Here is a 23,179-nt window from a genome sequence, read left to right as displayed (position 1 = left end):
GGTTTTCAATATCAGAAATAGTGCTTGGTGGCGGGGCTTTGCCCCGCGCTGGTGGAGCTCCTAGCGCTCCCCCAGACCCCTTTGCTAGTAATGTCGGGGAATCTACAATTTTTTCACTAACTCATGGAAGAACCTATTCTAGGGCACAATAAACGTCTTCCGAAAGAATGAAGGGTCAGAATGTAATAAAGATTATGTACACACACACACATAAATACATATAATTTTTTTCCCGGGGGGGGGGGGGGGTCGGGGGGTGGGTAGCTAAAAATTCAACCCCAACCCCCCCCCCCCCCCCCCCCCCCCCCGAAAAAAAATCCTGGCTACGCCCATGCTGCATAGTAATAAGTTTATAAAGTGAGATTGAGATACACGATTAGCACTCTGCCTCTGGATTCTTTCCTAACATTTCCTAAGAATAAAGATGTGCATCTAAATTTAAATTAAATCTAGGGCATGACATGGCCTAAAGTGTGCAGATGTGCCAAAAACTCAAAACTAAATTGAATCTCTGATTTGCCAAGACTTTGAATAAGACAGACTTTATTATTCCGCTCAAATGTGGAGGGCACTGCTTCATATATAAGTTTCGAATTGAAAATTATAATGACTCACAACTTGAAAGTACCAGTAGACTATGCCTGAAAGGACATGTTCTCCTAATTTATCTGCAGTCAGCACTCTCTTACAACCACTGCTAAAATCATTGCTTCTACTTATGGATTCCCTATTGCCCCATATTTATAGTTTAATTCAGTGCACCCATGTCAAGTATATGAAGGATATTCCAAAATATTTGACAGAAATTCAAAATATTTGCTGTCAGATTTTTCCCCATTTACTTTGCACAATTTCTCCTAACCCTGATGAAACCCCAACACACGCTATAGAAATGTCGAATATTTCTCAATCAATTGAACTAAATGTAAGAAGTAATGATGAATTACCTTCTTGCAAGCTAAAATTAAAAAGTCCCCTTTCTTTTGTGTCCCAGGCAAGAAGTGAAGAAACATTTAAACCTAGAACGAACCAGAAACAAAAATTAAAAAGTCCCCTTTCTTTTGTGTCCCAGGCAAGAAGTGAAGAAACATTTAAACCTAGAACGAACCAGAAACAAAAATTAAAAAGTCCCCTTTCTTTTTTGTCCTAGGCAAGAAGTGAAGAAACATTTAAACATAGAATGAACCAGAAACAAAAATTCTTTACTAAAATCTGAAATTAACTCTGAGTCTAGCCTGATTAAAAATTTCAGACAATCTAATAAGAAAGATAGAAGAATAAAATTTAGAAAATAAATTACATAACAATCAAATTGAAGCTGACAACCTAGAAAAGTTTAAATTAAAAAAAATATATTTGACACAAAAGAAAAAACACCAAAAGCTTGATTAAAAATTTCAGACAATCTAATAAGAAAGATAGAAGAATTAAAAATTTAGAAAATAAATTACATAACAATCAAATTGAAGCTGACAAGCTTACTTAGACTTACTTAGGTCCTCCCGCGCCGTTCGGCGCATTGGGCGGCAAGCTGTCTCCATAATGATCTGTCACTGGCAATGTCTGAAGCCTCTTCCCATCTGGTGTCCACTGTTCTGAGGTCCTCCATGAAGGTGTGTCGCCAGGTTAGGACAAGCTAGAAAAGTTTAAATTAAAAAAAAATATATTTGACACAAAAGAAAAAACACCAAAAGCTGTTGAGGAAAATTAAAACCTCTAATGCTAAAAAACTAGCTGAGAGGGATGCAATCATTAAATCATTAAATCTCTTCAACTTGATAAACAACTTGAAGATAAACTTAAAGAATTAAATGAAAATAACCAGATTAATGTTTGATGACTGCATGTTGTACCAAGTCCCAGCTTGTTCCATCACCCCTCTAGTTAGTAGTATATCCCAGAGATTGGGTTCTCTTCTTCAATCTGTACCTCAGAAAACTTCTGGGGACAGTAGTGTTACAGAACTTGGTCTTATTTCTGATCTTCAAGCTGCTGAAGTTGCCACGACACCAAACCCAAATCTGTTAGAATTATGATGACATTTAGTCATGTCTATGACTCACTTGCTTAGCAAAGGAAATCAGAGTACTAAATTACTAAGATAACACTGGCAGCATTGACTTGTACTTTGTCAGGTTTAGTATCACTCAAACTCATTATATTTTCCTGTCCTCTATTTATACTGAGCTTGCTGATAACAGATTTTCTTTCAATGTTTTTTTTTATACTATATCTGTAATGTAATTTGTGGTACATTAGCATGTTTCAGTTATATTGTTTTTATTACAATTGTTACTTCAGCTTCAATTTTGTTTATTTCTAGAAACACAAAAGAAAATCTTTTTCTTTTAAATTATATTTAATATAAACTATTATTTATGAAATTGATTTGAAATAAAGTGCAAATTGGTCATTCTGAAATAAAATGCATTGTGTTAATTTCATTTCTATTTTATTTTTATTTGAACAGATGACATTTACAAGAAAAAAGAGGCTGCCAAATTAGCAGAACAAAACACCTGATTCCAATTAGGTCTCATCTTTAATCTTGTGAATACTGAGGAGATTCTTTAATATGCCTGCTGGCACTTCCTGGCCAAGATATTTAATGGCTGGTTTGACATCTTTATTGTTTATGTTTGCTGGAGCACAGACTGTACATATGTTTTATAGACCTTTACAGGTATGGTACTGGTATTGTTTGGTCTTTATCATTGTAGTGACACAGACTGCACACTCCCATTGAGTTCATTTCTATAATGATAAAATTCTCATGAAAATTCTGGTACAACACCCGTAATTAAATGTGTGAAATTTTTTTTTTTTTTTTTTTTTTTAAAGAACTCTAAATGTTTAAATGTATTTTTACAAATAAATATATTTGAAACTTGAAACTTGCTACTGATGTCAGTTTAAATGTAACCTTTCCTTGCAACATTTGTGTAAAGTATTGTATATTCTTTTGTTACAAAGCATACCCAGCAACATTGTATAGTATCTCATTCAATGCCTTTTTAACAGCTCTAATGCATTTGTACAAAGCAATGACCAATTGAAATATGATATGGAATCATTTCGCTGTATAAACATAGACAAGTTCTGAGAATTAAGTTTAAGACCAAACAGGCAATCAGTATGTGGAGTGTGAAGTATTTTTTCAGTTTTTTTTTTCAACATGGAGTGACAATTTTTTTTACACTGTTTAATTGTTTTTTTTAGTGACTGTTTCTACTACAATGTCACCATGACCTTATTAATCAAAATTTTATTAAAAAGTTACAATTTTTTATCAGTGAACTAAATAAATGAAAGCATTTGTTCAAAGTCAAAGGGTTGAATTAAAGGAATGTATTGATTGGTCTATGACTTAGGTTTCTCCTTATTACTAGATTTCTTGACAAATGTGTTTAATCTCTAGTACTTGTATAATACTTGTTTGTTGTACAGGATTTGGAGATGAGAGTACAAGAGGTACAAAAAGTCAAGAAAGAAAGACTTGAAGATTCCTCAGCACACTCTTCCCCATCATGATCTAAACTGGAGTCATCACAGTTTGTATGGGGATTAGGTCTGCAACTTTATGTAAATAAAAGAAAATATTTGTTAATAAGTTATTGTTACAGTTCTTGTTTAAAATGTAATGTTCTGTTTATGCCATTCACTATAAGTGGACAATACAACTAGTTTTTGTAAAAGTATCTTGTAATGACACACTGTCCATCCATCCCAGTGTGGCGCTACAGAGAAATGAAACACTAGGAAACATGTGTCCTATCCTATGGACTCAGAAATGTTTCGAATAATGTATTACCCGTGGCATCTTTTCATTTGGCAACCTGGACACAGTTCTCAAAAATGGCTCTAACGACTTTCATAGAAATTTGACAGTTGATGTATATTTTTGTGAAAAGAATTACTAGCTAATTGGCCTCACTGGGAAAACTCGTGTTTGACCATTATACTTTTTTTTTTATTAGGTCTTGATGATCTTGAACAGACACGACAGCTCCCCACATGTAGGCTCTATATAGTTAATAGACATTCAAGAAGCACACGTCTTGTTAGTCTACATCTATAGAACTGTCATTAGAATTGTATAAACTCTTTCATACATTTTTTCAGGGGTGGGGTAAAAAAAAAAGGTTGTTTTTTTAAAACCTATCATTCATTTAGTTATTAAGATCCAAGCAATCTCTCTTACAAACATTGATCAGCTATATAAAGCAGGTATTTTATCTTTTTAATTAAATAGTATTAGCAAAAAGTCACAAAGAACGCGGGGTACACATTTGAGAGAATCCTCTGCTGAGGTCAGATGTAAAATTCGAAAAGAACATCTTAATCGACCACCGGTGAACAATGGTTATGCTTGTCCTGGAATGTGGCAAAAAATGTAGGTCACTATTGGAGCTGCGTAGCCACGGGAAATACTGCAATCCTCATTTATCTTCAAATTATACTTTTTAGTTTACAATTAGCAATTACAATCAAACAAATTGATATTGAACATAGGATTATTTCAACTTGTACTTAAAAGAATCTATCCTGAGTTTGATATAAAGGTAACGTAGCCAAACTTAAGATCGGCAATAAACAGTAATTATAATGTCAAAGATAGATTGGAATTAAGTATAAGCAAGAGTGATATAACAAGTTGATATATATATAATTATATATTTATTTATATATATATTATATATATATATATATATATATATATATATATATATATATATATATATATATAATAAATATTTTGCATAGAACATTCAACCTAACTTGTAAAACATGTTTCTTATTTCAAAAAAGTTTTAAGTCTGTTGTTTGCAGGTAAATAATCTTTTATGTTCATTTCCACTAAAATCACTTTCAACTTGGTACCAGCACAATTCTTTAACTTCAATACCCTATAGGCTACATATGTAGGCCTTACGTTCTCAAATCATTGAAAGCAATCCACAAATAATCTAGCTTTTAGGGGCCCACAGAGGGGCTGAGTGGATAAGTTCTTGGCTTCCAAACTTGAGGTTTAATTGATACGAATATTGAAATTTGACAGGAAATCAAAGGTCCATAGTTTTAAACCGTGAGCATCATCATCAAACTCCATTGGAGTGAGGGCTTGAGAGGCTCAAATCCTCTCTTGCAAAAGCCTTGGACAGAAACCCTGCTGTCTTGCGTAGTGCATACATGTCGTTATACAGGTCGAGAATTTTTGGTTTCCCAGACCTATCGAGTCCAATGTTAAACCGTGATAATAGAGATAGACCTTTTGGGCAATACAGTTCTAGCCAAATGTACAAGGAGATCCAATGTGCGCCATTTATCATAAATTGTTCAACAGGGCGGTCATTAGGCGAAATTGCGATTGATCAAAATTATGAGAAGTTCTATGACACAGAGCAGGTATTTGGCTTCATTTGCTGTTCTTACAATTAAACGAATAATACCGTTACAAACATTTTAAAAAATACTTAAAAAACAACAACAACAAAGTTTATATTAAGTGCAATTGTACCAATTAGTTTGGATCAGTCATGTAATTTTGTGTAGCCTATTATCGACCTAGATATAATAAATCTTTGCGCTTATACACATTTCTCAAATTGTTATTGTTTAACTTTCTCACTGCGATCTGATCCGTTTGATCGTCTTATGAGCTGAGCCGAAGGCTCTTCTAGCCCAAAGTTTGAAAAAAAAAACACCTGTTTGGACGCCAAACAGTAAAAAAAAACAAACAACAACCTGTGTGAACACAGTTCTGTTTGAGAGAGACCTGAGTCAATGCCTATGTAAAGCATTGCTATTTCCGATGCCTTTGGCCCCCAACGCATGCTTGGCTGCACATGTCCGAAGGCCGAGGACACCGGGAGCCTCCGCCATTTTCCTTCGTTGTACCAAGCTAACCGTGGGGGACACGCCATTTATGTAACGGTCCCTTTGAGGAACAGCGCATGGATGTGTGACAGGTTTATGGGGACTCTTTTGCAACCCCGCCCGTGCAATCCCCACGGGAGTTATTTTTCGCCATTCATTTAGCCTAGCTACCCCCTCAAGTAGCCTTTTCCACCCAGGTGCCACGGTGAGGCAGAACAGCGTACCCGGGCGATCTGATCCTAACACTTGTCTGGACCAGTTGTGAAAGGTGGAGGAAAGAAGGGGGTATCTTGGTGAATGTTAATATTGTTGTAACTCTAAGGTAGGCACTCAACGAAAGGCAGGAGGTAATAATAAACTAGGTATTTATTTACAGTACAAACAGGCATGGACTTCAGCCATCAAGTCCCAGAATGTCCTATCTCAAGTGACACCAGTCCTTTCCTACTTAAATCCAATACAGACCACCGACACCCTTCTCAGTGCCGTCCCAGGTCCTCAACTCAGTTCATAGATAGCACAAAGGACGTTCTCTCGAGTCAAGACAGCCTGGACTTCCATCACTTTAGCCGGATCCACAACAGTCCTTCTTCCTGTCTCAACATGTCTTCTACTGCTTGTGTTCAATGGTGCTCTCATGCGCACCATCAGTGTGGCGCGGGCGCGGAGTTACAACAATATGATCGTTTTTAAATGCATAAAAGAATGTTTACTCAGGGCTCGAGTCCTCAAGGGGACTAATTCAACTTATACCTATAGTTAATTACCGGTAACTAATTGTTTTTTTTTTTGTTTTTATATTGACTCTTGTGTTGTCAGGTAAAAGAAATAATTGTGCACTATTTCAGCATAATTCTAGATTGGGTGTGGGAGAAATAACGTGTACAAACTTTTATTGTACTTGACGGAAGTAGTGGTATAGGCTGAATTAGTTCCCTTTATAGGTCGTCGTCTAAGTGAACCCAAGCTTGCACTACAACGAGCCTATAGAACAATGTTTGATTCAAAAGAACTTCACTAGCAGAGTGGCTACAATATCGGCCATGAGTTCGATCGTTTTCCCGCTCCTTTAAAAAAAACCAAATGCTTGTTTATTGTTAGTCTAGATGTATTACCCATTTAATATACATGAATGATACAAACTAATTGATACAACTATTCATAACATGAACTTTAAATAAACATATTGTCTAGTTTCGTAATGTGGATGTGTATAATGGGGAAAGAAACTAAAAAAAAAAACACCCAAAAAACCCACATTTGTTTGTTCATCTGAAACACCTTTAAGTTATTTACTTAATATAAAAGAATTTGTTCTAACATTGACTTTAAAGACTCTGATATCTGTACGGAGTCCTAACTGAATCAAACAAAATGATATTATTACTTATTTTAAAAATTGTAAAATCTATGCATTGCAATGTCTTTTGATAAATTTACCGATACATTCGTATTTCTACATTTTTCTTGTCACACACTAAGTTTGTCTTACTGGGGGGAGGGGGCCCACTTAGATATTCTTGAACCACCTGAAAAATACGAGAACCCAATGTGTTACAGCTGCAACTGTAACCAGCTTGCAGTGATGTGTGTTCATGGCACTGGCGGATCCAGAACTTTGGAGTGGGGGGGGGGGCGATTTTTTTTTCAAACCCTAACCCTAACGCCCAGTAAACCCTAACCCTATGCATAAACGTGCGTACAGCATATATATATATATATATATATATATATATATATATATATATATATATATATATATATATATATATATATATATATATATATATATATATATTCGATATATGAGAATAAAATAAGACTGTTTCTCAATCTTCGGCGAAAAAAACAGAAAAAAAACCCAGTCTTTCTCTTGCAAGCTTGGGGGTCTGGGAGAGCGCTGTAAGCTTTTTCAGTGGGGTTCGGGGCGAAGCCCCGGCGCCCAAAAGCGTTTTCTTGATTTTTCTCTGCAGAAACGCCTTCTTCTGACATCTACAGCTTATTATTCATCAGTGAGGTTTGGGGCGAAGCCTCGACGCTAAAAGCGTTTTCTGGCATTCTTCACTGCAGTAACGCATTCTCGTGCCCTACAGCTCATTATTCTATTATAAAGTGCCTTTTGAATAATGAGAAAAATATTCTAATATGAATTTATAATCCCTTAATACATTGCAAATAAAACCGATTTGTTCTTTGAAAAGATTAGATACCCCACATATTTAGATTAAGGTTTTGAGGATCGCCGCCGAAAAAAAAAATATTCGATTAATAATATTCAATAAAATTCTAGATTACATTGTGAGGTATAGTCCTAAATTTATTTAACTAGAAAAATATGAGATAGAGTAAAGGTTGGAAAAAGTCGACTAGGAAAAGATTATCTGTCTTTTGAACTCATCTCAACCGTGACTGTTATATTGAAAAATTTCGTTTGAATTATAACTTTTCATGTCAAATTACACAAACTCTGTCTGGAAAGGGCAAGGGCGGTAAAATGAAAACTATTAATTTTCGCTCCTTTTATAATTTCTGCTATTGATTGCATTTTGCATTAAAGAATAGGGGTTGGGCGACTCGATATAAGAATTTACTTTATAGCATATATAAATTATATTAGTGACAGATTTTTTTAATTTTGTAATTTCTTACAATAATACAAAAAGAAAAAGTATTGGTTTGTCCGATGGGGGGAAGGGGATTGCATGTATCGCACTTCCACCTGTTTATATTATATAGATATTCGACTAATTTTGTTCACATACTATGATTTCTCCATAAAAGTAGGACCGCCCCCCCCACCACTCAAAGGGTTTAGATAGGAAGGGCGGTGGAGGTATTCGCTCTTCCCCTTCCAATCGGCTAACAGGTGAACGAAATTATATAAAGACCGGTTAAAATACCAATAACAAGTTTTAATCATATAGATCTTTAATTGATTCTGTTAGCAAGCTGTGATTTCTACAAATAAATAGGACCGCCCCCCCACACTCGAACGTTTATGGTGGGGGGGGGGCGGATTGATGCCATCGACCCTCCCGACCCTACCAAATCGGCCAAAATACTAGAAGGGGGGAGGCGAAATAATCTAAAAATAGGTTGAAATATAAATAATTAGTATATATTATTAACATAAGTAATAAATTCGCATACAAATTGTGTGAATTCTATACTATAATTCGTCCGCCTCCCCCCTTCTGGGGGGGGGGGTTGGCCGAGTGGGGGGGGGGGGCGATCGCCCCTACCGCCCCCCCCCCCCCTTGGATCCGCCAGTGGTTCATGGTCACTCTACATTTAATGTACGATTCTTCACTCTGAAGGTAATGAGAAAAGTCATTAGTGTTCTAACCTAACCCTGCACATCAAGTACGCTTTTAGGATTGAAATGGTTTCATAGTGAAATGGTGTAATTTTGGTTTCATAGTGAAATGGTTTCATAGTGTGTTCAAGTGAAAGGTTTTACAAGTTGGAAGTTAACACTATGATTACATGAAGATTTCCTCCCAATGCTGTACTGTCAACGTTTCCATTTGTCCAAGACGTAAACAAGAAACATTGAAATGTAGAATCTCTTGAAAAGGAGTTTTGTTTTTCAACTTTTTTTATTTTTTTTTTTCAAGCGTGATTGTCAAAAACAAAAGACAAAGAATACAGCTATTTAATCTTTAGGACCAGTCACCCGATAACTATTAATAGATTTGCGCTGAACTAGGGAAAGATTACTGTCCCTGTCAAAGGAGCTGGATCTCTGGCCGTGTTTATCATCGATGCTGTATCTTCCCTTGCTATTAACGGAAGCGCGATACTTGCCAGGTGGCACTTCCGAATGCTTTCTCTGTTCTTGGTGTTTTAGCTTGTCTTTCCCTTTTATGCTTTTTCTGGACCTCGGATCATATGTACCGGACAAGCGGGCAGCCGCCAAACCTGCAACAGACATTCGAGCGTTCCGACCACGATCTTCAGTTTGATACTTGTGTTGAACACTATCTGAAACCCTTGGATCATAGAAAAAGATTATACAGTGTCATAGTAGACAAAGATCAGGGGGAAAGGGTTCATTCATTAGATAAAGACAAAACAAACTTATCTTTAAAAAAAACACACACTCACTGAAAAGAATTAACTAGTTTGCTATATTATTATTATTATTATTATTAATATTTATTAATATTATTATTTCACATTTTAAAGACTTCCTGTATTTTTTTTTTTCGGTGTGCTCAAAAAGGGCTCAATCATTAGCGTAAAGAAACCCAGTAATAATCACCGGCGTAAAGAAACTCAGTAACAATCATCTCTTTATTTTAATATGGGAAGTAATCGCTATAAGTCAATATGCTGCCTTCAGTGCGGCACTTGATGTAGATGCCCTCTAGCAGAAGTCGACTCGTGCAGTTGTTTGAGAAAAAAGATACATCTTGGAGGTCTTCCAAGCTGAGATAAAACCCTCCACAAGTCACCGAGACATACCATGTCATCTTTTGGTACGATCGATAAGACAGTGTTTAGGTCCAGGTTTGTTCTTTGACATTGTCGCGTTTAAAAAAAAAAAAAAGAAAAAAAATCAATACCAGATCTGCCTCTGCTTGCTCAAAAAGCACATTCACTTTCAGAGAGTACATCGCTTACTTTGGAGTTGGTCACTCGGTGGAGGCTACCCCCACACACACTAGCAGTATCCTAGCTAAATATTGTTTACTTTGCAATGGAATCTTCATTTTTTTTGTTCCATAACAGTAACATCAGGATGGCCCACCATTAAAGCCCCTCTCCCCCAATAGATTCCTTTGTCCAGCGAATTCTAGTTAATAATACGTTGAATCGAACCGGCCCATACATTTGATGATCACTTCTTCAGCCCACCGACTCTCCACCTTAACAGGACTAAATAGTCTTATTTACACGAACTGAATGTTCTATTGCTTTTTTAGTTCTTAATCGAAATATTTGATGGTTCAATGGCAGGGGCCTTCCAATCTTAACGCTCAAATAACATAGGAGGTTTCATTGGAATGACACGCTTTAAAACGCCCTCCCTACATAATCATTTCTGTTAGTACTTTTAGTATGAAATAGAAAGATCCGCCTAAGTCACACACACACACACACAACACCTATTTTGGAATGAGAATTCTAGTATCACCTTTTCCTCTCCCAGCCCTTTCCGTGGCCCCGTCCCCAATTCATTCTACCTACAATCACTGACTTGTCTTTGGCTTCTTCAATAGGAAAGTATTTCACAAGCTCTATGTTGCTATTTGGTTTGAGCCTTTTTAGCGGCCCCCGTAAGGGGAAAAAGCCGCTATTAGGTTTGTGCAAAATGTCCGTCTGTCCGTCTGTCACACTCAGATCTCGAAAACTAGAAGAGATATGAAAAATATTATTTCATCATTAAATGCAGCTTAAAAAGTTTAGGTGCAACGGCTACTTTTGGTTTTCTAAAAGCAAACCGTTTAATTTATAAAATTAATTATGCAAGCGATTTTTTCATAAAAATACACCAATTCTAAAACAATTACGTAAATGTAAGGGAGGCAATGTTACAATATGCTAACAAATATGGACAATTTATGTGTATTTTCAGTATCACTAAGTCAAATATATTTTAAAAATGTACAGGAAATGTTTACAACAAATATATATAATAGTTAAAGATGTTTTTTCTGGTCAACTAGCTGCTAAAATTAAAAAGAAAACATTTCTGTTTGTTTATAAAGGCTAAATGTAAATATAACGCACATTTTTTTAAAAGGACTTTTTATGCAGCGATTTTCGTGCAGTAGCGTAACGTCGCAACATGATTAGGTGCTAAACCAATTCCTTAAACTTTTTTAAAAAATCAGATTTTATTTATTTTTTGTTTAGTGCCCCCATCCGAATAAAAAAATATTATTTTTGTGCGTTTTTGTCTGTTGGTCGGTCTGTCCGTCACGATTAGATTAAAAAAACTAGAACTCTAAAAGCAATTGAAAATCTGATTTACCCTTTAATTTTCCTCCCGTAACATCTCAATAGTTTTAATTATCTAAAAATTGATTGTTCCGGATTTTTTTGGTGCAAAACTAATCAACCCCAACAAATGTTTGTTTGCTCTTCTAATTTATATTACATTCAATTTCCATGCTTAAACGTTGCAAAAACACATTATCAATAATATGTTGTTCCGTTTTTTATGTAAATAGCATATTAATGCTAAATCAAAATCTCTATACTGACTTATTTTCATTAAGTGTAAAAATGTTCCGGATATTGTTTTATAAGACATGAATTATGCCTAATGATTGTTTGAAATCGCATAATTTACTAATATTACACTTATATTATTTGACAATGTGTCACTATAATTTGGTTATCAATATCAAATTGTTCCGTATTTTCATCTTTAAACAAATTTAAAAAATATCGACAATAGGTTGTTCAGGTCTTTAAAGAAAAGTAATTTACTAGAATTGATTACTGAAAATTACTTTTTAGACATTTAATTTTCTTGCTGAAACATAACATAGAAGTTTTGTAATCGATAAAGAATGTTCCGGATTTTGTTTCTTACAAATCGTCGCCAGAAAGTTCCGAATTTTTTAAAAATCTACTAACGCCAAATAATTGTTTGAACTCCCTCTTCTAATTAATAAACAAATAATCTTCTCATTTACGAAATAATGTTTTTACGGAATTTTATGAAAAATATTTTAACTCACTACTCTCTTACAGTACATTTAACTTTCTACCTATAACATTAAAAAATCTAATTATCGTTAATATTATGTTCCGATTTTTAAGGAAAACAGAATCCAAACACCAAAGTAAGGTATGAAAATCTCTCCACATGGCTGTAGTAGGCCTACATCTAATTTTTATACGAGACCATCCAAAAAATTTAATTAACGGTATTACATTTATCTGAAATTCTCTTTTTCTTTTACTATTTATACAAACATCCGGAACATTCTATTATATAAACTTTTCAATTGTGTTCATACCTAAAAATTATTGCGATGTTTTGAAACGTAAAATAAAGGTTAATCAATTTTTAATAACTTTTAGTTGTTGTTTTTTTTATATCAAGATGACGGACAGACCGACTGACAGACAAAACGCAAAAACAATGCGGCTTTGATCCTCTTTAAATAAATTCTATTAGAACTCAGTGCACCAATGTCTATGAACCCTCGTTAAATATCTCGTGTAAATAAAGACATTTTTTATGGTACCGGTACTAGCATATTGTGAGGTAATGGAATTTTTTTTCTTTGACGTCATATGAATGACTCTTTAAATGTAATGCTAAAAGAACGCACTCGGTGCACCAATGTCTATTAACCCTCGAAAAAATTGCTTGTATTAATGAAAACATATTTTAGTCTAACTAAGCCGTGTGACGTAGTGTTTTTTTTTCCTTTGACGTCATATGGAATGAATTCTTTAAATGAAATGCTAAAAGAACGCACTCGGTGCACCAGTCTATGAACACTCGATAAATGGCTCTTATTGATGAAGGTGATTTTTAGTGTTTTTTTTTTCCTTTGACGTCATATGGAATGAATTCTTCAAATGAAATGAAAAAAGAACTCGGTATAGTAATGTTTATTAAGCCTCGTTATGTGACTCGCGTTTAAAAAAGGAATGATATCTCGATTTAGATCTAATCTAGATTTTTAAAACTAGATCTAGATTTTTATTACAGTATATCTAGATCTGGATTTATATTCTAATTAAAATTATTTTAGAGTCTAGATCTAGAATTTCTAGATCTAGTTTAGACTAAAATAGACTAGATTAAGATGTAGAATTTCAATTTCTAAACTTAAAGTGTAGATTTTCATTTCCAAACGTTTTGATCAATATTGCAATGTTTTAATATACTAAAACTAATCTACTTTTTTAAATTTAATTTAAATTTAAATTTACGGCTAATGAATCTTTGAAACATTATTACTTTTGACCATCAAAATTAAATCACCTCTTGAATATTATTTGCGAATATGCAGATCCGACAGGGATCCGACTTCGACGGGGGCCGCCTCTGAGTTTGTGTAACACAAACTCTCTTTGTAATCTTGTTTTTTTTTTGTCATCACAGTTGCGTCTGTCGTAACGCTCTCTCACCCAAGAATTCTATTCTCTTTTTTTTCACCTCCATCCAAAGCATCTAAATAAAAGGCATATAGTTATACAAATACATACTAATAGTCGACCTGCTCCTGGAAAAGCAAACTCGGATCCAAGCATCACTATAAATGGACAGGTTATAAACGCAGTGGACAAATTCACATATCTTGGCAGCACACTCTCCAGAAATGGAAAAATCGATAGTGAAATCGACCTGCGCATCGCCAAGGCCAGTGCATTCTATGGCAGACTGTCTAAAAATGTCTGGAACAGACGTGGTATCACCACAAATACAAAGCTAGGGGTCTATAGAACCGTCATCCTTCCTACATTGCTCTATGCCTTAGAAACATGGACAGTGTACAGAAAACATGCAAAGAAACTGAACCACTTCCACATGACATGTCTGAGAAAAATACTGAATGTCAAATGGCAAGACAAAATACAAGATACTGAAGTCCTTCTAAGTGCGTGTCTGCAAAGCATCCACACAATTCTGATGCAGTCCCACCTTCGATGGGCAGGTCACGTCTGCAGAATGGAAGACCACCGCATCCCTAAAAGACTCTTGTATGGCCAACTAATCGAAGGAAAGCGCTCGCAAGGTGGTCAAAGAAAGCGCTTCGGGGACACACTCAAAGCTTCTATGAAGGCGTTCAGCATAGACCCAGGCACCTGGGAGACAGAGGCACATGACAGAGCATCATGGCGTCGTGCTGTGAAAACTGGTTCACAGGTTGCTGAGTAAAAGAGAACAAAGCTGGCAGAAGAAAAACGCCAGAGAAGAAAAGCAAGGCAAACGACACTATCTCCAGCTGGAATAACCTGCCCAGTGTGCGGCCGAACATTCCGGGCTCACATAGGTCTCACCAGCCACATGAGGAGGCATAAAACCCCAGTGCAAAGCCCTCAGCCCCCTTGATGACAAAGTGGTCATCATCGAACCACGATGGACGAACTATATATATTAGTCGACTGGCGGCGTAGCATACGCCGCTATTTTGCAGAGCCGGCCATAGGCCACAGCAACCTATCCGACCGCAGTGGGCCCCACACTTTCATAGGACCCGCATTTATTCTATGTGTAAATTATTAAATTAAACCATTTTATAACAACAGATTTCTCGCGGCCGCCTGATTTACCAGGAGCTCCTGGAAATCTCCTGAAATTGCAAAATATTTAAAAAAGTCATGGCAATCTCCAAAAATTATTAAAAATCTTTTGAAAACTCATACAAATTTGATGAAATATATAGACAAAAATTGTTATTTTGGGGTGTCATTCAATATGGAAAACGCCAATCCTACGGGCGATAAATAAAACCGGCATTATGCATTAGACGTAATTGTGTAATCTGGTGAAAGAAGCTTCTCGCGCCTCAAACTAATGAAGAATTACTTTATTTCAACAATTATCGTAGATAGATTGAAACATTTATGAATTGTTGCTATTGAGCGTTATCTGTGTAGGAAATAAAATTTTCATGATACATTGTAAGACTTCGCTACACGCAAGGCTCGTAAAGTTCGTGGGATAACTCTATCCGCAGAAATAAAATAGTGATCTTTCCGTTACTTCTTTTTCTCGTCCAAACTCTTGAGCGAAGAAGAGAATTATATATATATATATAGATTCATAGGACCCTCACTTTCATAGGACCGCGCTAATTCAAGGTGTATAAATTATTAAATTAAACCATTGTATAACTTAAAACAGATTTCCCGCGCCCTCCTGTCGATTTACCAGGAACTCCTGGAAATCTCCCGAAATCGCAGAATATACGATATATAAGAAGTCCTTAAAATATAAGGAAATATATACCGCTACACAAACATTGTCATTATATGGAAAACGCCAATCTTAGGCGCGGCTTTATGCATCAGCGGTAATTGTGTCACCTGGTGAAAGAAGCTTCTCGCGCCTCAAACTAGTGAAGAATTACTTAAGGTCAACAATTCTTAAAGATAGATTGAAACATTTGGTAATTCTTGGTATTGAGCGTGATCTATGTAGGAAACAGAATTATTATGATATACTCTATGATTATGCTACACGCAAGGTTCGTAAATTAATTCTGTACGTAGTTAAGAATGGATAAAATACATAGACGAATTTACTTTGTAATACTACTCTTGTGTTTTCTCGTGGACTATCCGCAGAAATAAGAGAGTGATCTTTCCTTTACTTATCGTTTAAACTCTTGAGGGAAGAAGAGAATTATATACATAGATAGTTATACATATATTTCATTTTTGTTTTTAACTTTTTATATACAACCCCCCCCCACACACACACACTAATTCAGTTAATGTCGGCTTTATAAAAACATGGAAGCTCTCCCAGTTTGGGCTGACAAAAATTGTTTTCATACAATGTCAAGTAATTAACTTTTTTTTTTTAAAGTAACGTCTGTATTTTATACGATTTTAAAAAATAATTAATGCTATTGAAATTTACAGGCAAAAAGAGTTGAAATACCGGTAGTGCTTAACAAACAAAAGGAAGTATAATCATGTAGGCCTACTTTCAAAAACATATTGGGTAGAAATTGGGAATAAAAAAAACTTTTTTTTTTTGGTAAATTTAACCGCTGCGGTTTCGATCGCGACAATGGCTTGGTTGTTCTAGGTGCAACCTAAGTAATAGCAGGTTTCTTGTTGTTTTCGTTCACTGCAAGTGGTACAATTAGCGCTAGGTGAGTGATGATACGATTATGATTATATTGTGCCTATATTTCAATGGTCTCCCAAACTACTCAGTGCTCCATAAACTCAGTGTTTCTAAAGTCGGCTCTTCTGACATCCACTTGAGGTGCACGAATGAAACTATTACAGTAGAATACATACGTTGATGGAGTCCCATCTTCTTTCACCGAGGAGTCCTTATGGTCTCCGCCTCCTGTTGACATCACGGAGATTTTACGAGCCTCGGTTCCAACTTCTGGTATGACTGTTTCTCGACCAAGATAGGTCTGAACATTTTGTGACATTAGAAAGTTATAGAATTACATTTAGAGTGCTGGATTGACAGGAGATTTATATCGGCTAGAGTTTAAGTCTACTCCCCCCCCCACACACACACAAACAAATAATTTAATTAATAATTTAAAAAAAAAAATGAAAATTATACAAATTAATAAAACATCAGAAAATGGCTGTACAGACGCCATGTTTGTTGGTTGTTGTTTTTTACTCCAATTTATGGCCAAATTTAAATTAATTTCATTTTTTTACTTCAACAATGATATTGGACGAACGAGAGTTTTCCCCGTGTGGCAATCCAGTAAGAAATACTTTTCTAAGCGAAATACATCAACTGATAGCTTTCAACTTATTGGCTTATTATGTCTAAATCCGTTCATATGTTCATCAAATACAATCTTTGGTTCATTTCTCTCCTAAGTCTCAATGTGGGAATAAATGTTTGCAAATTTAAGTAAAAAAAACAAAGGGGTTCGCTTTCAGAAGACCAAAAAGTAAAACCGTTTCAACCTTTTTTTTTTTTTTTTTTTGCATGAAGACACCCTCAAAGCTTCTCTGAAAACCTTCAGCATCGATCCAGCCACATGGGAGACAGAAGCACATGACAGAGCATCATGGCGTCGCGCTGTGAAAACTGGCGCACAAATTGCTGAGGACAAGAGAACAACGCTGGCAGAAGAAAAGCGCCAGAGAAAAAAAAAGCAAGACCAATCACACTAGCTCCAACTGGGATAACCTGCCCAGTGTGCAGTCGAACTTTACGGTCTCACCAGCCACATGAGGAGACACAAAACCCAGTGCAAAGCCCTCAGCCCCCTGAATGACAAAAGTGGTCATCATCGAACCACGATGGACGAACTATAATTTGCATGAAGAAATCAAGAGAATTTTCAACAGCACTTTAAGTTTTGAGATCCAAACGTCACAGACAGACAAAAGGGCGGGGATAGATAGACTGACAGCCCACATCAAACTAGTGGCGGCTTATCGGGGGCCTCTAAAATAGAAAGTAGAGATTTACCTCCATTTTCTGTCGAATTGGTTCAGGGTAGTATTCTCTGGTCTTTCCATCCGGTTCTAGAAGAACTTGACTAGCAAATGTAATACAGACATTGTTAGTGTTATAATATGGTACAAGAGAACTGAAGTTGATTTGATTAATGTCCAGTCAATCATTTGAAGCTGGAAACTACTAGGTCAACATTTCTTTCCAATCAAATCTACTCAGAACTTCTATTTAAATCTTAAATGTAACGCTCGAAAGTATAACACTGTCACTTTCACATATAGGTACTGAGAGGATGGCCTAGCCTTGTATCTTCTTGACACAATAGAGTTAATAATAGTATGCGACGTCATTCTATAGTAGATAGGAAATACATTAGTTTATGTCGTCAGGTGCTCTAAACTTAACTAGGGTAAACAAATAGAACTTAACTAACACATCTGTGAATATTGAAGCATACGTTTCCCTGGTAGTAATTAAACAGAAATATTGGATTGCCAGTAATTATTGTCTAATTGGTTACTTTTTTTTATTGATTCATGTCTTGTCTATCTCAATGAATAATTGTGTGAAGTTTCAGCTTGATACTAGAATGGTTGTGGGAGAAATAACGTGTACACACTTTTTACCAGACAGACAGAGTGAGTTGATATAAGCTTTGTAAAAGAAACAAAACACTAATGAAATACCTTCGATAGACTAGCAGAACGGCAGCCACCAGAACGATGGAGAAGATGACAGCAAGTATAGTCAACAAACTAGTTCTGGTCACGACTGTGGAGGGAAATTCTTGGAATAACATTTAAGTTAGTTGCACATTTCTTACTTCCCTTGGAGAGTCAATTAAATTTATATATGTGTGTGTGATTGTACTACAGATTGAAATAAATATACTTTACATAAAACTTTATATAGTTATATGTGTTTCTTTTTTGTTTGTTTTGTTTTTTGATTACACTTTGAAACTTTTCTTCCCTTCGGACACAAACAACAAAAAGTTGCAAAAGAGTTAGCAGTGATTTAACAGCAAGCCTTTCACGTTTTGACGGACTAGATTATTATTATAGCTTTTATATAGCGCTACTTTCATGCTTATAGCATGCTCAGAGCGCTTTTGGTCCAATCTCATTTGTGGACCATTGGGGGGGAGGGGGTATTTAGGAGTTGGTTTTCCGTGCTGCCTTTAGGCGCTCAGTAAACACAACTCTGCCCGAGTCGGGTGTCGAACCTCGAGCCCCCTTCTAGGTAGCCAAGCTACCAGGCTTTGAGAGTAACTGCTTTACATCAGCATAAGGTAAAGGGTGCTATACAAAACTGAGGTATAACTACTTTATTCTACGATATATGACAAGTAGAGCATGGTAACAGCGGTGACCCGACAAAATAACGCGGACAAAATGGCGCCGACAAAATAGCGCGAAATTTCCCGACAAAATAGCGCAAGACAAAAACAGGGCGGACTTATAAATGATGTGTATAAAATTACTGGATTTTAATAAGTGAAGGTCCTGAGTAGCATTTTTTGTTGAGGCCTCTATCTTCAATATTAATAGATCTAAAAGTATGCAGAGAAAGAAAGTGCTTTAAAATTTGATCTCATTTTCCTTTTTTTTTTAATCAATGTTTAAATTGCATAACAATTATTTTGAAATGTAGTTACCCCGTTCAAGGTTTAGCCTTTAGGTATATGATGATGTCTGTTACACATGTGTGTAATAGTATAATCAGAAATCTTGATTATCTGCGGCATCTCTCTTTGATCAAGCCAGGGCGATAGTTAAACTGGCGATCACTATTCTTATCTGTAAATACTGCCTTAGAAGAACTTAATGCTGCTCTGATAGATGTTGTAGGGATCTTGTATGACGGAAAGACAGTTCTATTGGTCGCCTGAGACGAAACCATTGAGTGACTCCAAGATTTCCGATTAGCATTATCGAACGTTCGAGATCGTGTACAGAACAATCAACCAAGAACAAACAAGATAGGGAACAAAAGTTCTTGTAGTGAATGGTTACAGCTACTTTATCCTAAGATAGGGAACAAAAGTTCTTGTAGTGAATGGTTACAGCTACTTTATCCTAAGACAGGTAACACAAGTTCTTGTAGTGAATGGTTACAGCTACTTTATCCTAAGATAGGGAACAAAAGTTCTTGTAGTGAATGGTTACAGCTACTTTATCGTAAGATAGGGAACACAAGTTCTTGTAGTGAATGGTTACAGCTACTTTATCCTAAGATAGGGAACAAAAGTTCTTGTAGTGAATGGTTACAGCTACTTTATCCTAAGATAGGGAACAAAAGTTCTTGTAGTGAATGGTTACAGCTACTTTATCCTAAGATAGGGAACACAAGTTCTTGTAGTGAATGGTTACAGCTACTTTATCCTAAGATAGGGAACACAAGTTCTTGTAGTGAATGGTTACAGCTACTTTATCCTAAGATAGGGAACAAAAGTTCTTGTAGTGAATGGTTACAGCTACTTTATCCTAAGATAGGGAACACAAGTTCTTGTAGTGAATGGTTACAGCTACTTTATCCTAAGATAGGGAACACAAGTTCTTGTAGTGAATGGTTACAGCTACTTTATCCTGAGATAGGGAACACAAGTTCTTGTAGTGAATGGTTACAGCTACTTTATCGTAAGATAGGGAACAAAAGTTCTTGTAGTGAATGGTTACAGCTACTTTATCGTAAGATAGGGAACAAAAGTTCTTGCAGTGAATGGTTACAGCTACTTTATCCTAATATAGGGAACAAAAGTTCTTGTAGTGAATCGGAACAAGATAATCCGTTATGACTTTTTTAAAATATCTTTTTACACTCTACAGTACTGGACACTAAGTTGTGATCCCATGATGCAAGTAATCTTGAACAACTATTTGATCATATATTACTGTTACCATAACATCATGATATGCGGTAGCTAATAATATTGTTATATTGTAACTTACTGCACGGCCATAGGAGGAGGACAAGATAGGGCAGGTTGCACTAATGTACCATAATGAAACATTCGTTCAAATGTGTAAAACAGATTTTAAAGCTTTATTTTAGAACCATCGTCTCCTACAAGTTGAACTGAGAATCTCTAACGAAAAATGTGTACACAATTGAAAAGAAACATTCACAAAGAATCAACTTACAAGAATCAACATGGAAACATTCGGCTATACTCTTGAGACCTGTCAAGTCTTTAGGGGCGCCAGGTGGACATGGTTTGCAGTAGTGCTGTAGGTCTTCGTCCTGGTAAAAGCCTGGTGGACATTCTTTACAAAACATATCTAGTCCGTCTAGGAAATAGCCTTTGGAGCAGCCCCCTAAAGATATGCCAGGTAATATGGAGGAAATGTAATGTTTACAGGAAAATAGCAACAGCACAATGATAACTGAAACAAAATAATTCAATGCAGTCTACAAATTAAACGTCAAGAAACCAACAGTAAGTAGCAGGTTACACTAAGAAGGAGTAAAAGGATATAGGTTTAGTTAAGTCAGTGATGCATTCTAATGCCTGCGCTGGGAGAACTCTTTGTGTTGTGTCGGTTCTATTTATGAGTTTGAGTTTCTATTGTGTTGTCTTTTTATGAGAAAAATTTCCATAACGATCAATAAAGCAGTCTTAGTCTTAGTCCATATGCTGGGACTAATTTGTACAAATGCTCCTTCTTCCCTAGTGCCCGAGACAGCCAAGAAAACCAGTGATTTTGCAGAATTTAAGTCATTGGTTAACATGCATGACTAGTTGCATGACGCGTAGGACGTAATCATCTTTTTTTAAAGAAACGACTGTAATATATAAGGAAAGAACACACCTCAAACACATGTGCCACAAGGGAGAAAATCTTGTTTGTGGACAGGAAGGAGTTACGCCGAGTCACGAGCCGGATGTGACCCGCGGGACGAAGTTTGGGCATGGAAAGTCCAAAAGTACATCTACTTACGACATGTTAGATCCTTTTGTATTAAAGTCCCTTCAGGACAGTTGACCACCGTGTTGTTATGAATATTGATTGAAAAATGTGTTGACAGACTTTGCTGTAGAACCCTGGCGAATAAAGAAGTTTTTTTTTTCAACATAGAAATAGCAACCATGTCGCTAAGGTTTCATAGCGTCCGGGTCTATCACTATAAGCATGGGCGTAGCCAGGATTTTTTTTCGGGGGGGGGGGTTTGGGGGGAATTTTTTTCTCCCCCCCCCCGCGAATTTTTTTTTATATGTATTTATGTGTGTGTGTGTGTGTGTGTGTACATAATCTTTATTGCATTCTGACCCTTCATTCTTCCGGAAGACGTTTATTGTGCCCTAGAATAGGTTCTTCCATGAGTTAGTGGAAAAATTGTAGATTCCCCGCCAATACTAGCAAGGGGGTCTGGGGGAGCGCTAGGAGCTCCCACAGCGCGGGGCGAAGCCCCGGGCCAAGCACTATTTCTGATATTGAAAGCCAACAAAATGCATATTCTGAGGTATCTACAGTGCATTTTCCTGCTATTAAAAAGTTTTATTTCAAAAACCTAATGTGCTATTCTTACTGACTTAGAACCTCCCGCGCCGTTTGGCGCATTTGCCATCAAGATGTTTCCATAAACCTGCCATTACTAGCAATGGGGTCTGGGGAGCGCTAGCGCGGGGCGAAGCACTATTTCTGGTATTGAAAGCCAACAAAATGTATACTCTGAGGTATCTACAGTGCATTTTCCTGCTATTAAAAAGTTTTATTTCAAAAACCTAATGTGCTATTCTTACTGACTTAGACCCTACCGCTCCGTTCGGAGCATTTGACGTCAAGCTGTTTCCATAAAAATCTGTCCCTGGTAATGTCTGAAGCCTCTTCCCACCTGCCATGAGGACCTCAGTGAATGAGTGGCGTCAAGTTGTACTAGGATATCATTGCAACTCTTCTTATGCGTAATTCATTTTGTCGGAGAACATGTCCCGCAAACCTCATGCGTCGCTCTCTCACAATCTTACTAAAGGGTCGACTCCCAGTTCGGCATAGGATTTCCTTGATTTAAACCCGATCTCTATAACTGACTACTAAAATCTGTCTTAGCCATCTTTGTTGAGCCACATTTAGTGTTTTTCAATTTCGGCAGATGACTATTCACTACAGTTTATTAAGGGAGCCCTGCCACTGGTAAAAATGTGTAACCACTCTTGAATACGCTCTTGGAATTAAGTGACTGTAGTTTGCTTTAGATTTTATG

The 23,179-nt window shown here is 36.3% G+C and overlaps 1 protein-coding gene across 4 annotated transcripts in view; it reads right to left on the bottom strand.

The window, feature by feature from the left end:
• Nucleotides 1-9,499: 9,499 nt before the first annotated feature.
• LOC106069108 (uncharacterized) overlaps nt 9,500-23,179 on the bottom strand; it is a 30,714-nt gene continuing 17,034 nt past the window's right edge. For all 4 annotated transcript variants that reach the window (XM_056028040.1, XM_056028041.1, XM_056028042.1 and 1 more), the window contains 6 exons: nt 21,916-22,019; nt 21,118-21,291; nt 18,661-18,745; nt 17,987-18,056; nt 16,831-16,955; nt 9,500-9,869 (listed from right to left, as the gene is read on the bottom strand). In XM_056028040.1, coding sequence (XP_055884015.1) covers nt 9,533-9,869; nt 16,831-16,955; nt 17,987-18,056; nt 18,661-18,745; nt 21,118-21,291; nt 21,916-22,019 — 895 coding nt within the window. In that variant the 3' untranslated portion in view covers nt 9,500-9,532. The remainder of the gene's footprint in view (nt 9,870-16,830; nt 16,956-17,986; nt 18,057-18,660; nt 18,746-21,117; nt 21,292-21,915; nt 22,020-23,179) is intronic.

This window comes from Biomphalaria glabrata, chromosome 4 (assembly GCF_947242115.1).
Source record: "Biomphalaria glabrata chromosome 4, xgBioGlab47.1, whole genome shotgun sequence".
NCBI lineage: Eukaryota > Metazoa > Mollusca > Gastropoda > Planorbidae > Biomphalaria > Biomphalaria glabrata.
The sequence above is the reverse complement of the archived record's forward strand: the minus strand, read 5'-3'. Positions and strand labels throughout refer to the sequence as shown.